The sequence below is a fragment of the Callionymus lyra genome, chromosome 7 (assembly GCF_982586985.1).
Source record: "Callionymus lyra chromosome 7, fCalLyr1.hap1.1, whole genome shotgun sequence".
NCBI classification, from domain to species: Eukaryota; Metazoa; Chordata; class Actinopteri; order Syngnathiformes; family Callionymidae; genus Callionymus; species Callionymus lyra.
Window position 1 is genome coordinate 15,868,259 of NC_141824.1, and position 15,917 is coordinate 15,884,175.

The 15,917-nt window shown below is 38.8% G+C and overlaps 1 protein-coding gene across 2 annotated transcripts; it reads right to left on the minus strand.

Moving 5' to 3' along the window:
• Positions 1-737: 737 nt before the first annotated feature.
• On the minus strand, positions 738-15,560 carry ypel2b (yippee-like 2b). Of its 2 annotated transcripts, XM_087795837.1 has the most exons (5): positions 15,426-15,560; positions 8,008-8,239; positions 7,000-7,043; positions 6,696-6,804; positions 738-2,701 (listed from the first exon to the last, which is right to left on the minus strand). In XM_087795837.1, the coding sequence occupies exons 2-5, from the start codon at positions 8,122-8,124 to the stop codon at positions 2,612-2,614; spliced, it is 360 nt and encodes a 119-aa protein (XP_087651963.1). In that variant the 5' UTR covers positions 8,125-8,239; positions 15,426-15,560; the 3' UTR covers positions 738-2,611. The 2 variants fall into 2 exon arrangements, with proteins under 2 accessions (XP_087651963.1, XP_087651964.1); XM_087795838.1 differs by lacking the exon at positions 15,426-15,560 and having other exon boundaries at positions 8,008-8,252.
• Between the last annotated feature and the right edge of the window lie 357 nt (positions 15,561-15,917).

Genomic DNA, 15,917 nt, shown 5'->3' on the forward strand with positions numbered 1-15,917 from the left:
CCTAGCTGTGATTGGTGAAGTAAGTAACCTGAACAATGTGCTTATGCTAACTAACTTGAAGTCCATTTGTAAAATCAATTAATGGTAACTAAGTTAAAGCTAAGTGATCTGCTAACCAAACTGAGGTTAACTAAAGTAGTTTTAACTAGAAGCCTTTTGAACTAAGCTAGCTTAATAGAAGCTAATTGGCGCTGCTTCACCTGAAACTAACTAAACTAGAATTAAGTGAAGGTTGTTATCATAATTCAAGCTTATTGAACTTATGTTTATTTGAATTTAAGCTAGCCTAGCTAAAGCCAATAAAGATGTAGTTTGTTGAACCAGAAAAAATGTGATGCTAACTGTGGTGAAGTTTATCAAACTAATGTTCGATGAATTAAAGCCAAGTAGGCTAGCTAGCTAAAGGAAAGTTAGCTAAACTGAGGTTATCTGACACCAACTAAACAGAAGCTAACCAAGCCAAATTTTGTTCAGATCAAGCTAGTTGCAGATCTATAGCCGTGTAATGATATTGATAATAGTGAACTTACCGTAACTAGATAAATGCTAGCTAACTAAATCTTATTAAAAACTAAGAGTAAGGTCAATCAAAATGATTCTAACTAGCTGTGTTGTAAACACAACGCAGGATTGTTTTGTGGTGGCAGCACATGCTAATATGCTAGATCATATTTCTTCATTATTAAAATAATGGTTTCACACAAATTTGTATACAGTAGAGCGAGAACAGAGTCCGGTCCGATATCAAGGTGCAATTTATTAGATGAAGATCCAATGATACATAGTCAACATCAGCATCCTCTTTTACAAAAGACATTAAAATTGAAACATTTTTCAGTAAAAAAGTAGTTTTTGTCCAGCCAATGTGGGGAACCGGAGAGAATGCCTGACATGACCTAAATCATATTCATTCATCATCAAATGGATTTTAGAGAGAACACAACACGTAAACACTATATATATATATACTGTATATATATATATTTATATATATATACTCTGTAACACTGAGGTCAAAAAGAATGGTTATCCTCCTGCAGAATACAGTCACTAGAATAAGTCCATAAATATATATGAATATTTCCATATATATATCTGACTATATATTTATATCATCACAGAGAGAAAGGCTATAGTCAACCTTGGCTGTTCAGCTGCACACCCTCTTCAAACATCTGTTTGGTCAGTTTATCCTCCATGGGTGGGTTCTTTGGTTGTGCTGGGTAATCAAAATCACAGCTGCTTTTTAGATTTGGTTAACAAAAGACTCGTCTGGGGGGGAAATTTGTCAAAAGTCCAACTAATAACCTAAAAGAAATGAAGGTCGGTTTTCGTCCAAGAAGATTGACACTCGGGGCCACTTGTTGTTCCTGTGCTAACAACGCTTGCTAATGGAGACTAGCAAAAACTGAAGTAGATAAGATGTTGTTACATTCGATATAAATAAATAAACAAGCAAATTCATCCAGTGCACTTTTTTTTCCTCAAATGTCCCGATGGATTCCTTTTTAGCCCCCCCAAAAATACTTTTACATATCTACAGTAAACACGCCTCTGCGGTTCGAAAAAAGTCCTCCATGTTTTACATTCTCAGTCCCGAAGCCCACGGAACCAGTCATGCAATGGGGGTCGTGAACCTGTTCTTGAAAATGAAGTGGGGGAACAGTAAAGGGTTTTTTTTTTTTTTTCGCCGTCAAGTGCAGGGTGGCTCTCTCACCGAAGAGGAACGAACCTGAGTCACATTTGTCTGTAAAGGATCATCAAGTAACACAAGAAGTCGAAGATGCGTCTGACACGGGAAACAAAAGACGGGTCGGCTCGGATCACTTTACTTCGGGTACTTCCAAAATACCTGTGAGGTTTTTTGGGACGAGCTGATCTGGGCCGTCTCACCGTGTCGCCACATTAGCTGACAAGACATGGAGCGGATCCCCTGCCAGAAGCCATTAGAGCTTCTGTATAACAGGATCAGGATCAGCCCCCCCCCTCCCGTCCCGTCCTGGTGAGCTAGCGATCCACCCACCAACTACCCATGTGCCTCGGGGGCCCTCTGTGCCAAGCCTTTTGGCGCCGGGCCCCATCGCCGGCCCAGCTGGCACTACTCCAATCAGCTGGATTTCTATAATCATCTTAGGTCATCTCGTTCAAGCTGGGAATGTCGGCGCTTCAAGCCCCACCCGGGGGCCGGGGCCACCTGTGCCAAGTAGCTCGTTGACAGACACCCTAAGAAGGTTATTTTTTTTCGGTTGTTTTAGAGAGAGGGGGTGGGGGGGCTGATTTCTGACCACCTTTAACAATAAAACGAGACCTGTAGCCGCCTTGTTGTTCGGCATCTAGCCCAGGGTGGCTGTTTTCTTACGGTCCAGCCCTCGGGCAAGCGGGGGACTTTAATGGCTGGGGGACCGAGATCAGGTTTTGCAGTGGGTTTGGGAAGAGAGTTAGAGATGTTAATGGTAAATCAGCCAAACCAAAGTCACACACTAACCCACCATGTCACCCTCCCTCCCCCACCCTCCCCCCTTACCACCCACTTATCAACCCGATTTTTTTTTTTTGTCCAGCCTCCCCTTTTCTTCTTGGATGCTGCAGTGTCCTGGCCCGGCTCTTCCCGTCAGTCCCAGCCATTGTCCTTTATCATGTGGGCCAGCTCGATAATGAACTTGCCCTCCTTGTACTTCTGGCTGCTCTCGAAGGCGTGTTCCTGCAGGAGGACACGAGCGTTAGTTCCGATGACACATGGCCACAGAATGATATCACTGACAGGAGAGGGTGGCGGCGATGACTATTGGAAGCATCCTCGGGACAATCCTTGACCCTGGCATGTCCTGGCTTAACGGAAGCTCTTATGTAACGGAGCGAGCTGAACCAAAAAAACTGGGCAAGAATGTCCATTTCAAACACCAAGTATCTGCCAAAGGTTTAAACTTCACAAGACCCTGCAAAGAGCGTTAGTCAGCAAATATTTGCAGGTTTTTTTCACGTAAGCTGTGAAGACGGAAATTCCAGAAGAATGTAGACAGAGAACAAGATGCAAATTTAAGTGGAACATTTTTTGGTTGAAGATGCAAATCCTGTGTAACATTTTAGATAAGACAGATACAGTAGATAGATATGATAAATAGATAGATCAATAGGATAGATTAGAAGGATAGATACGATATGTGAAATACGTTAGATGTGTTAGATATGATATACAGATAGGATAGATACGTTAGATACGATAGATACATTAGATACGATAGATGCGAAAGATACGTTATGTAGATAGGATATACGATAGATTCGATAGGTACGTTAGATACGATAGATACGATAGATACGATAGATACGATAGATACGATAGATACGATCGGTACGATAGATACGATAGATACAAAAGGTACGATAGATACGATTGATATGATATGTAGAAAGGATAGATACGATATGTAGATAGGATAGATACGATAGATACGATAGGTACAATAGGTACGATATGTAGATAGGATAGATAGGATAGGTTACGATATATACGATAGATACGATATGTAGATAGGATAGATACGATATGTAGATAGGATAGATAGGATAGGTTACGATAGATACGATAGATACGATATGTAGATAGGATAGATACGATATGTAGATAGGATAGATACGATATGTAGATAGGTTAGATACGTTAGATACGATATGTAGATAGGATAGGTTACGATAGATACGATATGTAGATAGGATAGATAGGATAGGTTACGATAGATACGATAGGATAGATACGATATGTAGATAGGTTAGATATGTTAGATACGATATGTAGATAGGATAGGTTACGATAGATACGATATGTAGATAGGATAGATACGATAGATACGATATGTAGATAGGATAGATAGGATAGATACGATATGTAGATAGGATAGATAGGATAGATATGATAGGGACGATATGTAGATAGGATACGATAGATATGATATGTAGATAGGATAGATAGGATAGATACGATAGGTACGATAGATACAATGGATACGATGGATACGATAGATACGATATGTAGATAGGATAGATACGATTGGTACGATGGATACGATAGATACGATATGTAGATAGGATAGATAGTATAGATAGTATAGATACGATGGATACAATAGATATGATATGTAGATAGGATAGATAGGATAGATAGGATAGATAGGATGGATACGATGGATACGATAGATACAATATGTAGATAGGATAGATACGATAGGTACGATAGATACGTTAGATAAGATGGATACGATAGATACGATATGTAGATAGGATAGATACGATAGGTACGATAGATACGTTAGATAAGATGGATACGATATGTAGAATAGGTACGGTAGATACGATAAGTAGATTGAATAGGTATGATAAATACGATAGATAGGATAGATATGTTAGATACGATGATACAATAGGTACGATAGATAGGACAGATACAGTAGATGGATTGGATAGATTAGATATATGGATAAGATAGGTATGAAATATACAATAGATAATTAAATGGATATGTGGATAGATGGATAGGATAGATATGACAGATACAGTAGATACAGTAGATACAGTAGATAAGTTAGATACGATAGATTCTCTGCTATAATTTTCCTGTCATTACGAGACCTCAGTTATTGAAACACTCAAGTCATCTTTATTCTGAAACCCAGATCGACAGCAGCTCCAGTGGGTTCTGTGTTGCCGTCTTTCTCCAGGAAACTAAATTTACCCTGGAGCGGGTGTGAGCGGTTCAAGGTTGAAGGGATCATGGGTACCAGGGCCCTGCTCAGAGGCCACAACAACAAGACTTTTGTTGAAGGCGTGCGTGTCAACACCTCTGTGAGATCTCTGGTCGCTGCTGAGCTAACAGCTGCTGGACCGGGCTGATGAACGCAGGCTGTTAACATGTGTGCTTCCAGTTTGTGTTCAAAGATAACGCCTGATGAATGCATTACCTGTCGCTTCCGGTGCTACTTTTCCATGTGTTCGGACACTTTAGATTCAGACGTAAACACTACTTGAGCAAAGGTTTCTCAAATTCATTTTAACCACTTCCTGATGTAGCTTTTATGTCCAACTCATGGATTTAATTACATTTTTTCCCCACAATTGTAAAAGCTGTTGAAAGGGGTTTAGAGAAAATGTATGTGATCACTAAACACTGATTATTTTGGATTTAAAAAACTACAAATTTTATTTCAGTACCAGTAGCGGATTGTTCTAAATGCAGGGGCGAGTGAGAAGCAGTGCACGGAAGTGTAATCAAACCTTCTATTCTGGGTCGACAGCAACATTCACTGGATCAGATTTCGTTTAGTGCCACAAGATAGATGCGATTGCGATGATACTTTCCTTAAATGTTCACTTAATGGGATAGTTTTACCGGATATTCAAAGTTCACTCATTTTCTACTCACCCTCCTGTCGGCTAAGGGTTGGGATTATTTTCAGAGTAATCTGTGTCTTTTTGGAGTTACAGAAGGAAATTAAAGCTTCCGGTGTCTTGATATTCCGCTAAAAACAAGCTTAAAATACAGACTTGTTTAAGTATTTTTTAGGAACAATTTTTACTGTCGAGGCTTCCAGGTAAGATGGACTTAATAGACGAGCAGAATGGAGGTGTTTGGATGATTTTAAGTGCGTCATTTTTGGATGAAGATGAAGTTAGCGTAGCAACTAGCCTAGCAACGTCAGCTAAAAACAAGCTTAAAATATAGACTTGTTAAGGTATTTTTAGGAACAATTTCTCCTGTCGAGGCTTCCAGACAAGATGGACTTAATAGACGAGCAGAATGGAGGTGTCTGGATGATTTTAAGTGCGTCATTTTTGGATGAAGATGAAGCTAGCGTAGCAACTAGCCTAGCAACATCATCTAAAATTAATCTTAAATTTAAAAAAGACTTTTCTCACTTTTTTCGGATTAATTCCTCATGTAAAGGCTACAATACAAGAGGGACATTACAGACGAGAACCATGGAGTCATTTGGATGTTATTAAGTGTCTTTTTGGTCAAAAATGAGTGAGCCCCGGTCGCTACATTATCATGGACATACATTTCTTTCCAAAACTCCAAAAAGGACACAAATTACAAATTATAAATGAGTATAATTAATTTTTGGGTGAGCCTATAAATATATACTTTAATCTTCTAGCTAAAAAACTAACAAAATAAATTGGAAAATCCATCAATTCTTCTCAACTCGGGGCGACAGACAATTCTGGAGAATAAACCAGATTATAGCTGATGGTGCTAAAGTAAGAAATAGAGATAGTATCAAATTAGAGTTACTTCTAGTGAAATAAGTATTAATAAATAAACTCAAAAACAGACGTTATTATAAGATAAACAGTCATAGTTCTAATAGCAACAAACTAACTCTCGCTAAAGGAGTTAACATGCTAATCCTTGTGCGTCATTGTTACCTTAAATTGCTACCAACGTGGGTCAACTTAAGTAAAAATAAATCTCCCATGTCTTCCACTTCTATTAGACACTGAATTGATGATGACGTGGGGGGAAAAAACCCTCCGAGAAGTGGATCTAATAATGGACGCATCCCTGACTTTGACCCCCGCGGGCGGGTCCAAATATAATAAGGGTGCAAATAGAATTAGGGCGCGCTATTAAAGTGACCTCCCAGTTTATCAGCGTGTGCTGGGAACGACACCGGACAAGGACAAGGACAAGGACTCACGTATTTCCAGCCCAGGGTGGTCTTGCAGTTCTCGCAGTAGATGTCGGCGACGGCGTGCAGACCCGTGAGCAGGACCCTCTCCTCGGCCGGACCACACCCCACGTTCACTCTGTAACACAAGCAAGATTCAAAGCTCACTCGTATGTGGTGTAGGTGCCCGGGAGAGTGAGTCAGACGCTCACTCCCACTCACTCTCCCAAATGCTGGGAGCAAGATTGCACAGTATATCTCGAGTATAGAAGGATAGGAAGAGATTTTTAAGGAAGACATGTTGTTTACCAGGTGAAACAGTGTGGATACTCACACTGAGTTGAAGAGGTAGGCCCTGCCCTGGCTGCCCTGGAACGACTGCACAAGGAAAAGTGAAAGATAAAGATTAAAAAAAGGTAGAAATTATTTTGTGGAAAGATGAATCACATTTTTTTTAGGGTTCAAAACTATGGAAGTATATCAGTGCCATCAGAATATTGGTTTAATTTAACATTTTAAATGTTGAAACTTTTTATTTTCAATTGAAATGTTGTATTCCTTTTTAGGCCTTTTTTATATATTATATAATGGAATAATTTCAATATTGAAAGGTTTAATTCGTTTTTTTGTTTCTTTATTATTAAATTTAAATAAATTAATATTTTCCCCAAATAAATAAAACATATTGTTTGTTATATTCATTCCAAAAATGAAAATAAATAATTAAATTATTATTATTCTAAAATCAATATTTTTAATTCGTAGACTAATCAATTCAATATTAAAAAAAATGGTATAATGGTGTCACCAGACAATACCATTTTTTTTTTAAATGTATTAAGAAAACCTATTTTTATTTCATTTGAATAAGAATATAAAACTGTATAAAAAGAATTGTATTTTGTTGTCGTTCATAATCTTATGAGATGATTATTAAATTTAAATGTTAACCTTAAATATAGAAACTATTGAATCTAATGATTCAATAAAAAACATTAAACCTTTCTATATTTACATTTTTATTTCAGTTATTTCTAAAGCGACAATATACAAACATTTTATATTGAATTGAAAAGGCCACAAATTAAAAAATGTTGAATTTAGAAAACATATTTTTGAATGATTAAAATAAGACTATCAAACTCTATGTATAAAACTTTTTGTAATGTTTTTTGTCAAATACATTATTTGGGGGGAAAAAGACAGAGTTCACACATTCAATTATTACATTAAACATACATAAATTCTACCATTCAATATTCTGATGTCACCGAGATCCCAAACAAAACACCTTAAGATTTGTGGTAAATTGACTGGATTAATCTGCTCAATGACTGGTTACCTTGGAGATGAGCTCGTCGTGGTTGGCCAGGTGAGCCCGGCAGTGGATGCAGCTGTACGTCCGGTGGCAGCTGGGCAGGTACGCCTGGAACGTCTTGGAGCGCGTCATCCTGACCATGGGTGGCGTCGGCGGGCGGTGCAAGAAGGGACTGCCAGCCCAGGTGGGCTCACAAGGGAAGCACCGCAACACACAGGTGAGGGCCGTGGTGGGCGGTGGGTCGGGAGGTGAACACCTGAGCGACAGGGAACAGGTGTGTCACGGCTGCTTCCTGAACTGCTGGCGTTACGACCGCAAAGACAAGCTACCGTTATACATTTTTAATTCTCTCAGGTTATGTAACCCGCTGAACACCTTCGTCGCTGCCTAGAACACGAGTTAACTTACTTTAAAATTCAATTCAAGGTGTGGCCGCGGGGTCACACGTGGGTTGAGGCCCCGGATACTACAAGAGCTTACAAGAAAATGTAAATCTTACTCTTGTTTTAGTGTTCTGGTTTTGTTGTGTTTAGAATATAATGAACAAAATAAATATTATTTAAACAAAATGAGATGAATAAAAGAAAATAAGATGTCATTAGGTAAGTGTTTAAAAAGCATGAAAATGTTGGTATAATAGTGCAGCTGACAATACTGTTGTTTGGAATCTGATATTATATATTTAAGGCCTGATTCTTTGTGGTCATGTGATCATCTGCATGTCGATTGATTGGCTGAAAGTTCGATCGAGTAGATCGATGCTCTTTTGGTATTGTCTGGTGGCACTATTATCCAAACATATATTTGATTTAATTTAATGTTTACCAATTAAAAAATACCTAATTTAGAAGAAAAAAAAAGGTTAGAATTAGAATATCAAACTAAATGTGTAAAAGAAAATTCAATTTTTATTCTAATAATATAATAATAAAACCTTTCATCATTGAACAACAGAATTTTTTAAATTTTTTTACTAAAAGTTGAATTTTTTCACATTAGAAAAGCGCATTACAAATAAAAATTACTTACTTACTTACTTACTTACTTACGTTCTAAATCCAACAATTTAATATTCTAACTGCAATGATATACTTCCATTGATCATACATTAAAGTAGTCAAAAAAGAATGAAATTAATAAACCAAATAATTTAATTAAGTAAATTAAATTACATTGAATCAATTCAATTAAATTAGTAAGTTTCCAGCAACAGAAAAAGCACGAACGGCTGCAGAATTTAATCCCGAAGGCTGTAAACTGACCTTGTGAGCGACAAGTTTGTGAAGTTGAAGATGGTTTATTTAGAAAAGTATATGATTGCATTATTTTACCCGTAAAATTCCCCGTAGTGATGATCAAAATGAAGGTTATTTCAAAGCGACAGTGATGCTTCACGAGCACGTGGCTGCACAAGAACAACAGCTGAAACACTTTTGTCAAACAAAAACAGTCACATTCAGTTTGTTTTGTTTTTTCTGCACCATTGCAACTGTAGCTGTTCTCATTCACTCTATTGAGAGCAAGGCTGTGTTCAGGTCTATGAGAGATAATCAGCTTAGTCCAGCACAACTGTGAGGCTCGTGCAAGACTCGCTCCACGATAACCCTTCGAATACTTGTGCTCCTGCTGACTGAGGAGATTAGTGGGTCGACCCGGGAGCCAGGATGCAGGAGGGGGGGGGGGTCGCGATAAATATGTGTCGACTTAAAGTCAAGATTCAAAGTAGTCCCCTGGTCAGGACGACCCGTGGATGACGCAGCAGTAACAAGGGGTTATTTCTTGGCCTGTGCTACCATAAAATGAATTGCATTATTGCCTGAATTAATTGCGATTAATCGCATGGTATATAAGGATGCGAGGATATATCGATACACAGTTATATGGTGATATTCAATTGTGTGTAAAACGAAACAAAACCAACAAAAAAAAGATTTTTAAAGTACAATTAACGTTGAAATAATCACTGCATTTGTTCATGTTTGTGTTGCAATTAAACTTCCAGCCGCAAGATGGCAGCAGTCATCATGTCCTACGCAGCTAAGGGAATTCCCCGCGAGATCCTTGGGGTGACTGAGGACGAGAGGATACAGTGGACTCCAGAAGCTTTTAAAGGTGATGTTTAGACATATTTTGTTTTCAAATAATTTCATCTTATCGTGATAAATTTGTTCGAATACACACCCCTCAATAATTTAATTATATTATTCTATTCAATACTATAATACTATTGCACTTCTATTTTAATGTTCTTTATTGTACGTTAATTGTAAATTCTACAGTGGTTAAGGTTGGCTTTTGCAGTTTTTCTTTTTCAGTCAAATTATGGTAATTTATTGTAGATAAAATGTCTTACTAAATATAAAATGTTGCAGATATTGTGTATCGTGATATTATAATTTTCGGGGACCAAACCCACATTATCTAATCATAGGTTACCCGTACATCCCGCCCCTAATATATACTGTGCAATAGTTTTTATTAGTGTCTAAACAAGAAGGGGCTGTCTCGCCTGCAGTTAATACAAAATTCTGACCCGCTCTAGTAGAAGAACTCACATTTCCCCGATCCTTAAAACTCTTCACTGGCTGCCAGTTTCAGGATCCATTTTAAAATTCAGTTTTTTACTTTCAGAACTATTACAAATAACTATTACTTATTTACTTATGTGACTAGTGTGACTTCAATGACCAGTTACTATGACTGTCATGAACTGGCTTCATCATGTAGAACATGGTCCTCCACTCGAGGACAGTATCTCCAGTGTGACTCAGGGAGCGGCGGAGGCTCCGGTGATGACGGGAAGCAGCGGGAGATATAAATAAATGAGAGACATGCCCTTGTTTACCCCGCTCTGACTCTCTGCCAGCCGCGTGGGATCGTGGCACAAAGACACGCTCGGTGCAGTCGACGAGGCTGACCCCTGACACAGGCCCACACATACACAAAAACCAGTGTGTGTCAGCAACTGGTGTATGATCCTCCTACCAATCAAATTAAAAAAAAAGTTATTTATTTACAAGCTCTAGGCCGGATTAAAGTCAGGTTATTTAAATCAGAAACTCGACTGTCATTCTGCGTGTGTTGCGCCCCGGCGCGATGCTAATGATAGTACTGATGTATGTCAATCACCTTGACCCAGAGACAACACAAGGGTTAAAGGTCAACTCGTGTGAAAACCCAACTCTCCTGACTCACTCAAATGTTTAAATCTTCTTCTCCAAGATACATTAAGTCCCTCATAATGACCATGTTTTGAACATATAACTTTATAAAGTTCTCCCCCGTCTGAAATCTCGGCGAACGAGAGGTTACGAAAGCGGAGTCCATTATGAGATAATAATGATTTCGCTCCTCCTCAGCCAGCAGCTATCATGCCTGCTTTGTTTATACAACGAGGGCCTTGGGGGTGGAGACTTCTGGGATTGTTAACCCCTGGTGACGTTGATGTTTGACCAATCACAGCAGAGTGGGCGTGGTTACGGTAAACAAGATTTCATCTATCCAGAAAAATGAAGAGTCACATTTTGTAATGTAAATATTTCAATGAAACCATTTTTTTCCTCTGGGATCTTCATACAAATCCTACTTTTGACACCATACGTGTAAAGTATACAACCTTTTGTCTTTAGCTTGATTAACCAGCAGACACGCTAGCATTCTGCGCTAGCTTGATCTTTTTCTTTCACACTCATTCACGTGAGACACTGAAAACACTATCCTACTTCCAACACCATTTATAGTGAGGTTTTCCTGGTGGTTAAAGTCAACATTCAGAAGATCGTGTCTAAAGAGAGTTAGTCATCGCTACAGGTCGAAACGAGACCCAACAGATCTTAATACACTTTTCACCAAAGTCAGTTTTCCAAGAATTACAAAAAAAGGTTTGTGTTTTTTAAGAGCCATAAACTACCATTATTTCAATTATTTCTAGCTTGTAGCATGACGCCAATGAATGTTAGCCAACATGCTTATTTCAGTGATTAGCAACATGGAGTTAGCATTAGCATTTTTGTCAAACGGTTTCCTTATTAATCTTTGTTTACCTCGATCAGCGTCATCAACTATTGACACACTTTTACACGCTCAAACACTGATTCACACCTCCATGTTGACACACAATGACACACACTTCAACAAAGATACACACTAATACAAACTTCAACAATGAAACAGTCTAATACACACTACAAATATAGCTTCATCACAGAAAACTAGCTGCTCAGTATGAGATGGTGTCAATGTCATTCTCACACCAGGATTGCTAATAGACAGGTGAAAACAAAATGGCCGACTTGTATACAAACAAACACAACAATAACTTAAATATAACTCTGACAAGTCTCAGATGTTTCAATGATGATGCTTCTTCCACCTCACAGTGTATCAGAAACCGGTGGCTTAAGGGGCCATTAAGGCCAAAGGGACAGTATTTTTCAGCCCAATACTGACATCAACATTTAGTGGTACCCCCACATTTTGTCTCTCATCCTAAGATGCTGTGATAGGTCGAGCCAATAAAGGATATAGACAGAATAAAACAAATGAACATAAGAAGTCATTTTTATGCAGTATTGATGGTGTATTAGTTAAAAATGTAAAATGTACATTTGTTTTTTAAACACTATAAACACGTTTTATAATGACTATAATACGTAGCAAGTATTCGTAGTAGATTCTGGGTGACAGAGGAAATACATTTTCAAAATTCAATATTTTTAAATTTGTTATTGAGATTGTATATAACAGTAAAGTAATCCAACCAGACAATAGAAAAATACTACAGAGCTGCTCAAAGTTTCAGCCAATCATGCGACGCGCCGACGATCACATGACGACGAAGACGTCAATTCATTGTGGTGGATTCCAGAGCAACAATAAGATTGAAGATAAGCGAAACTAATGACAGAAACTAATGCTTGGTTTGAAATTAAAATGTCAGAGTGGCTCTGGGCTCGATTGGATTAGTCTATCATTACACTATCATAGCCACCTTATTATATTGAATTGAAAAGGCTATGGATTAAAAAGTATTGCATATAGAACGTTTATTATTGAATTATTAGAATTACAATATCAAACTCTATGTTTATAAAAAATATATATTTATTTTGATTGTATTTAATTATTTAGTAAAACAAACTTTTAATTTAGAATTTAAATAGTACTAGTGCTTCAAATTATTATAAATAGTTGATGATAATTGTTAAAAATGTTTCAGTGTTTGTCGTCCGATTGGCTTTTATTTTTTATTTTGTGCTGTCACTTTCTCTCTCTCTGCATCCGTTGTTCCAGGTCACGGTTCAGTCCCTTCTGGTGTTTTCTGGGTGTCATCACAAAAGCAGACATGCCACGAGCCTCACCAGCACCAAAAAAAGCTCTCTGGTCCCGCAACACAGCAACATCCACAACCTTTGTTACGTAACACAGTGATGCTGCTGCGGCTCTTTCTGACAATGATGGAGAGCGGTGGGACTCTGGGGGGGGAACCGAACGCCACATCCAGAGATGACGCGAGTCAAACGGGGACATGGCGTAGATCAAAACGTCTTGATCATGTGACACAAAGGAGAGTACCCCCCCCTCCATCCCTCCTGCGCCTCCTTTCTCTCTCTCTCTCTCTCTCGCTCAAGCAGGGCGTCACGAATTGGGCACTTCATGTACTCTCTCCTCTTCAGAGCTACAAGAAGGCCAGCAGGCAAACAGCAGTATGACATCAGCGAGTGAGAAGAGACTCTCTCTCCTCCCTCACACACTCCATCTCGGCCATGGATGCACAAACATCGCAAGGTGTGTGTGTGCGTCTGGTTACTGTTGCCATGCACACAGTTGTCTACGCTACGCAGACAGAAGAAGAAACGTTAGCGTCGAAGAGACAGAAAATACTAGTGAAATCTATTTTTTTTTTTTACATATTGATCAGTGAAAAATAACTTTTGGTTTCTCCGGTGGATTTTCTAGAAATTAAGACATTCAGACGATGGACTGAGAAAATATCCCTAGAAAAAGAATAAGCATTAGAAATGAGATTTATTTTTAGCCTGAGCTCTGAACTTTAGATAATGGAGTACTGTAGCATCTAATTAAACATAATTCCTGAGGTAAAATATTTTAATCAAGCAATAAAATGTATTTTTTTTTACTATTTTTAAAAGACTATTTATGAATTGTATTATAATTAAATATTATTTTGGATTAATTACATTTCTTAACTTCACTTCCAACTTCTCTGAGATTGCGTCGCGGGGGCAGCAGCTTCAGCAGAAAGAGGCCAGACTTTCCTCTCCCCAGCTACGTTGTCTAGCTCTTCCCAAAGGAACCCCGAAAGGTTCCAAGTCCAGCCGAGAGACATCGACACCTCACCAGCGAGGCCCCCCTGGTGGCATCATTATCATTCTGCTCTACTCCGAGCCTCTCCCAGATGACAAAGCTTTTCCCCCCTCAAAGAGAGAGTCCAGAACCCGTTAAGAAAAACTTATTTTTGGTAGGCCTGTACCCACCATCTTTTTTTTGCCTTTTGGCTTAACTCACTTTTTTTTTTTGCAAAACGGATCAGTGCATCGTCTGCATAACTGCTGACGCCTACATTCGTCCCGGAGATACTTCAAGAGGACCTTTTTTAACGGACTTAGATTTGGTGTTTTTGATTTTGGGTGATTCACACTTTGTCCCAACTGATAAAACTTGTTGACACTTAATGTTTAGATGTATATGTTCTCAATGTTTTGAGATAAATAATCATACAAACATATTGAAGTACCACACGTGTTTACTTTTTTCATATTCTAAGTGATCTCTTATCGACTACTTTCCCCCTCCTTTCAAGTCTCTGACCTCCATCTTCGATCCTGATCAATAACCGTCTGCTCTGCACTTAAACACATCACAACAAGTTCAGAGGTGACTTCTCTCCTCCTTGCTGATTCAGCAAAACCCCCTCCACTCAGACCCACCTTCCCTTGGTGCAACGTATCACCCCCAAAAGAGGATGTAAAGAGGCTCGATGTGTGTTTATTGTGGGTATGAATCAGGTCACAGGCAGTGGCGCACTTTATCTGGGGCAGAACTTCAGCCACCACACTGAGTCCAGATGGCAGGGATGTCTCAGATCAGTATCACACACACACACATAGACACACACACACATGTAAGCGCTTTAACATCTGCAATGGCTTTGACCCACTGTGGACAAAACAGCTGATCCTCATCAGTAACGTGATCGTTATCGGTGATCACAGTCATCGATCGATCAGTGATGACGTCAATGAACCATCACAACAAACGTGTCCTGAAAATAACTCCTGCGCGCATCCGCTCAAGTTTCTTGACCTAAATGCTTCTTTCTTTTATGTCATCGACTCCAGAACAAGACACGATTGAACAAGAAAGTGCGTGACAGTGAAATAAAATAAAAAATAAAAGAAGAAAAAAAAAAAGATGTTTACCTTTTACAGAAGAAAAAGGAAAGATCTCCACGTAGACGAGAAAATGTCGCACCTCCTCGTGTTTTTTTTTCACCCTCCTAATGCTGGTGCCAATCCTGAAGACTGTCTCGCATTCCTCTTTCCAGGCGAATTTCCTCTCGTGTCTGGTCCTGGCAAGTCCTGCAGAGACGCAATGTTTTGACGCGCAACGATGCCCAGAAGAGTTCGGAGGAGGAGGCAGAGAGTGTGCGAGCGTCAGCCGGGGTGAGATGATGCCCCTCCGCGCACTTCCGGGTAAGCGGTATTTGAGTTTATTTTTTATAATCTTACACAATCATTTCAAAACTGAAATTTGATGAACCATTGGATAACGCGCAGGTTAGAATATGGATTTATGTCAAGCGTTCAATTAAAAGTAACACACATTAAAAACGTTTTTTTATTAATACTTTCTGTAAACCCTACTAGCTTTTAGTAGACCATTGAAACATTTCGTATTGTATAATTTTCCGC